Source organism: Coregonus clupeaformis, chromosome 35 (genome assembly GCF_020615455.1).
Source record: "Coregonus clupeaformis isolate EN_2021a chromosome 35, ASM2061545v1, whole genome shotgun sequence".
Classification (NCBI taxonomy): Eukaryota; Metazoa; Chordata; class Actinopteri; order Salmoniformes; family Salmonidae; genus Coregonus; species Coregonus clupeaformis.
The window spans coordinates 24,967,869-24,973,868 of record NC_059226.1 but is presented as its reverse complement, the minus strand read 5'-3'; the positions used below and the strand labels follow the sequence as shown (position 1 = coordinate 24,973,868).

The 6,000-nt window shown below is 43.5% G+C and overlaps 1 protein-coding gene across 1 annotated transcript in view; it reads left to right on the top strand.

The window, feature by feature from the left end:
- The first annotated feature begins 1,907 nt into the window (after positions 1–1,907).
- LOC121550864 (noelin-2) overlaps positions 1,908–6,000 on the top strand; it is a 76,620-nt gene continuing 72,527 nt past the window's right edge. The window contains exon 1 of the mRNA XM_041863258.2: positions 1,908–2,455. Coding sequence (XP_041719192.1) covers positions 2,399–2,455 — 57 coding nt within the window. The 5' untranslated portion in view covers positions 1,908–2,398. The remainder of the gene's footprint in view (positions 2,456–6,000) is intronic.

Below are 6,000 nucleotides of genomic sequence, written 5' to 3'. Positions count from 1 at the left end.
CAGTTCCTTTGGCTTTGATGCCTCATGATTGAGTATTGCTCTGTTCAAGTAGACTGTGATTTTGCTGTGGTCTGATAGGGGTGTCAGTGGGCTGACTGTGAACGCTCTGAGAGACTCTGGGTTGAGGTCAGTGATAAAGTAGTCTACAGTACTACTGCCAAGAGATGAGCTATAGGTGTACCTACCATAGGAGTCCCCTCGAAGCCTACCATTGACTATGTACATACCCAGTGTGCGACAGAGCTGCAGGAGTCATGACCCGTTTGTGTTGGTTATGTTGTCGTAGTTGTGCCTAGGGGGCATATGGGGGAGGGAATGCTGTCACCTCCAGGTAGGTGTTTGTCCCCCTGTGTGCTGAGGGTGTCAGGTTCTTGTCCAGTTCTGGCATTTAGGTCGCCACAGACTAGTACATGTCCCTGGGTCTGGAAATGATTGATTTCCCCCCCTCCAGGATGGAGAAACTGTCTTCATTAAAGTATGGGGATTCTAGTGGGGGATATAGGTAGCACACAGGAGGACATTTTTCTCAGTTGAGATAATTTCCTTTTGAATTTCTAACCAAATGTAAAATGTTCCTGTTTTGATTAATTTAATAGAGTGAGTTAGGTCTGCTCTATACCAAATTAGCATACCCCCTGAGTCCCTTCCCTGTTTCACACCTGGTAGTTTGGTGGATGGGACTACCAGCTCTCTGTAACCTAGAGGGCAACCAGTGGGTCCGTCTCCTCTATACCATGTTTCTTGTAGGATGACAATGTCTGTATTTCCGATTTATTTGGTGAAGTCCAGATTCCTGCTCTTTAGGCCAAAGGCAGATGACCTCAGGCCTTGGATATTCCAGGATGAAATAGCTCTCTCTCTCTCTCTCTCTCTCTCTCAACCACAAGCTCTTTCCAGGCCTCTGTGTGTTCCTGCTGGGTAAATGGAGGGGTGTGCACTGTGCATCCGAGGGCAACAGCAGGAAGCCAGAACTCCAACTCACCACTTTACTGTGGGGGGATGTGTCTTACACTGCTTGTACCCTATACTGTAACCTACTGTACCCTGTACATGGCACTCATAATGATAGATTTAATGTTTCACACGCCGTGTCATGTATTGAGATTGATGTAGCGTTAACAATTATGGTTAGTGAAGAGGATACAGCATGTGCCAAGTGCAGACTGCCAAGGTTCCAGCCCTATCATATGTAGTTAAGTAACACTTGAGCCATTCATAGGTAATTATAGGCAAGGACGTGAAGTGGCTTGTTGTTGGATGTAACTTTGGAAAGTGGTGAAATGTGAAAGTGAAGTTGAGTGCTATTATTGAGGAGGAAGAGCAGAGTGGGCAGTGCAGGCCAGGGTGTTATATTATTCATACAGTGTTCAGGATGGCCAGAGGCCACTAGCTCTGGCTGTCAAAAACGAGGAGAATCCGACGCCCACCAGAGTCCTGATGCACACACACACAATTAGCAACATAATAAAATAATTTGCATCCTTATAATTTCTCTAAACCCCAATTCTGGGAAATCCCTTCGAATTATATTGGCACCTTAATTTACAAATTAGAAGCGGATGGGAGCTAAATTGATGGAATTATGTTGTTTTGACTATCCCCATCCGGCTCTTATACAACGCAATATCAGCCCCAATCAGCGTTGGTGCGCAGATAACAAGGAATCCGATTATGGCAATGCGTTCCGTTAAATGTCACCCCTCTCTTGGGTTCCGTGTATCTGTCATTCTACTGGAAATCCATACAGAGCAGGAAACAACACAGTCTAGTCAATGCACCCCCCCTCCCTCTCTCGCTCTCACACTTTCTAGCTCTCGCACTTTCTCTGTCTCACACACACACACACATGCACGCACACACGGGCGAGCTGGGCTGCAGCAGAGTGCTACTTCTTTGAATCAGTTGCCAAAGCATCGATGTGCTGCTCCTAGCGTCCGAACCTTGCAAGCACAGAAGTCACCTTCCAACCTCTGCGACTTTCTTCCCCTGTCATTAGCTACTATACCATTGAGTCCCGTGCTCATTTGCAGGTTAAAGGCATAGCCTTTTTCTAACACACATATCGTGCGTGAAAGATTTTGTATTTGATTCAGCGTTCACTGACAAAAGTCTGTGGTCCACTGATCGGTGTTGGTCATAAGGGAGGAGGAGCAGGCGCGAGTCCAAACCGCACAGCGCTGATCATTGCAGCCTACGGAGCCAGAGGGCTACTCTGCGTCCGTGTGTGGAATTAACGCAGCGCACAGACCGGCTGGTGATGAGGTTTGTCGTGTACACTCGACAGAGCATTGACAGAATCCCTCTCGAGCTGAAGAAACTGCCCCAATAAGGACACAGGCAAGAGGGGAAGAGCAACAGAATAGCTGGTGTCGGCTGGAACGCTGTCATTTCGGCAAGAATGCATCTCTTCAGTGCCATGTTCCTACTAGTGATGTTAGCTGCCATGCCCAGCAAGGTAAGAACACGCGTACATCTCATCTTTAAAATGCTCTTTATTTGTTACGTTGCATAAATGCTGGCGTATATTAGGCCAATGCCAATGTGCTTAAACTCAATACTTGAGCAAGTGTGAAGAAAAACACGTTTAGTGGAATGAGCTTGAAAAAAAAAATGTGTGAGTGCGAACGTGCGACGCAATGACTCCAAATATGATTTTGGATTATTCCTCTTTTTTTTTCTCCATCGTTGGGAAAATGTGTAGGCTAGTAGAATCTCACATCTGCGGCCGCCTGGGCTGGAATACAGCAGCATGGATTAAGAGGGGCAGAACAGAGAAAAAGTTGAGAGAGAGGAAGCGACAGAAAGGCTCTGGGGCTTCTCTTTGGTAACAGAAGTCTATGTTATGCCGTCACTGTACATCACGCTCGAGCGATGTGAACTGTAGCTTTACTATGAATGTCAACGTTGACAGAGCTTGTGCACAATCCAAGTGTGATTTGCGAATGTGTGGACACATGTGTCAGGTTCAGTGTCAGTAAAACGATTGTAATTAGTGCTTTTCTAATGCCCCTTCTAACGTTAGCCAATGGTCCATGGTGTATGGACATATCTGTATGCCTATGTCCTGGAGTTATGTATTTGCGGCTATGTTGGACCAGAGAAGCAGTAAGCACAGACCTTTCCCTGAAACGATGAGCTCTGAAGTGACAGTTGTAAATTGAAGTGAAGGAAGGTAAATTATCTTACCCAGAGAGCATTTGAAAGTCCAAGAGATGTGAAGAATTTGTTCTTGCGGCTTCAGCTTTCAGACAAAATAAGTTCCAGAACATGTTTATAGGCTTAATTCAACAGTCAAATGTTTAAAAAGGTTGCCATTTCAAAAAGATGTCTGCACTAACTGATAGCTCATAAAATACAGTAAGTTCGATTTGACGTTGAAGTCTATGCGGCCTCTTTCAGCATCATGTACAGCGCTTCAGCGCGCCTTTGCCTAAAAACAGGGTTAGTGCTATTCTGGAATCATTGGGACGTCCCTACCCTAAACTCTAACCTTAACCCGTACCTAACCCTAACCCTAACCCTAACCTTAACCCTTTTAAATGTCAACTTAAATTGGAACTTCCCAAGGATTCCATTTTGACTTTCTTAGACAGTTTTAGTGTGTAACAGTTTCCAAGCCCACCTCCAAGAATGTTATGAGAATGGGATGACTGTATTAACATATTGACCAATAGCTGCAGATTTATACAGTATTCTGACTGTATGCAAACCATGAATGAAAAAGTCTCTGTAGTTAATTTCTAATGCACAGTAGCACTGAGAAAATGGTGTCTACTACAGAAGTGTGCCATGTTAACTGCCATGTCTACTTGCTGCGTTGAGACTTGAGCTGACCTTTTCCCAGAAATGGAACCGATGCTACCTGTCCTGAGGCCATGCTCCTTTCAAACGGTGGTGGTGACAATGAGACCCTTCTGAGGGGAGCAGGTGGTGCTGTCAGTGACACGGATGGACGTGCAGAGCACAGCCAGTGGTATCTCAGTGTAATACAAGACTTCATCTCTGTCCTTGTGCACTCTCTCTCTCTCTCTCTCTCTCTCTCTCTCTCTCTCTCTCTCTCTCTCTCTCTCTCTCTCTCTCTCTCTCTCTGTCTCTGTCTGTCTGTCTGTCTGTCTGTCTGTGACCTACTGATGGAGAACTGGGTCCTGTTCAGTAGTGACAAAACGTTTAGAAACAGACTGAAATGGTGAGCTACTACCTGGACCTGTCCTATTTTCCATTGCAAAAACATTTTGCAATGGTATGCCCCCAAGTATTTAGAGAAACCCTGGTTTGCTTATCATATGAAACCACCTGCGGAGAGACTTCTTTAGCCATCTGTTTGACCCACTCAATATGGTCCTTTACAGGGGTGTACTGTGTAGCGCTGATGCTCATTGGAGTCACAGGGCAGGAGACAGCAGGCAGGTGAGCACCCAACCATAAGGCATAACGACCTGAGGATGTGTGTGTCTCAGACTTACCCTCAGGAGATACAATCATCTCTCTATCAGTGGAACTGTTTCCCCGCCTCCAATGGCTCATAATTGGCCTTGGGGGACAATTTGTTGTAAGTGTTTACATTAAATATTTATCAACCTTACAGAGGAAAAAAGTATGGCGCTACCCATTTCCTTAATGTAGCCTAGCTCTGCAGACATAAAGAATTGATGAACTCTTCTGGTGCATCTCCCAACTGATAGGAACTCTCTCTCTACACTGGAGGAGTTGGGATATCACACTCATATGTACACATCTTCTCCACACACAGTCTTGGCACGGGCCCTACATGAAATATTCACCATGCTTTAGTGAGACACATGCACTTGCTGGCTCTCTGCATGTGTTTGTTAAGTACCCACAATAACCCAGGAGTCCTGACAGCCAGTGATCCAGACGGGCACCTGCTCGACCTTGGCACTGCCTCCGTATGTACGACATTGTTATGGGGTGTTGCATCAAATCACGCATCACAAGATGACTGACACAATGCATGCACTTTACAAATGTGCGTCTGTGTAGCAGTTCATATTTATGTATGGTAATCTTTGAACTCTACTTGTGGGCTGAGCAGAGAATACATGTATATTTCAGCAGATAAAATGGACCCTAATTATGCTGTTTAGAGAAAATTGCACAGCAATTAAATAGAATTGAAAATGACAGCACAATACATATATATTTATGGTTTATTTTAAATTGTACATATTTGCAGCTAAAAGCTGAATTGCACCATACATAGGCCTAAGTAAGTAAATAAAATATATGAGATGTAGTATACAATATTTTGCCTTATTCATATCACAATGAACTTTTCTATTTGAATAAAGACACCAACATAATACTTTTTTTATTACAACTTTTCTGAAATATTGTATTAAAATATGCAAATGAGGCTATATCTAATTAGATATGCGCATATTTCCAGGACCGGACTTGTATAGAGCAGATTGTGGATATATATACTTTTTTCATCTTTCTATCTGTAAATTACTAAAGCATGTAGGTAAACAGGATTTAGGGTGCATATTTCCAAAGAAAATGTTATCTAAAATCTATATTTGACAACATATAAACAATTCCCTCTACACAAGTCTGGGGAATTTATCTAAGTATAACCACACAACATTTGGTGAATGCAGATGCGTCTAAAGCTGAGAAGAATTACTTAGCGTGTGGGAAGAGTCTGACTTTCGGGAAATGGCAGTTAAAGAGAAATACAAGGAATTTAGCCTACCAATCGCCAAACACCTATTTAGACCCAATCATGATCTCTTCAAAGTAAGTTACTACATATAGAAAAGTTTATAACGTTCTCTATGAAATGGGCTTTTAAATTATGTATGAAGTCCATTTGAAATCTCAAAATGTACAAGTAGATGGAAACATTTCATTTCAACCTGTGGTGCCTAAATCTTAAGCAGCATTAAGCAGTCTTATAAAGTAAGGCTGTTGTAGTATCTCTCACTCTGAGTAGGGGGAAGGTTCAGTTTGAGGGGGGGTTGAAGTGGCAAAGATGGT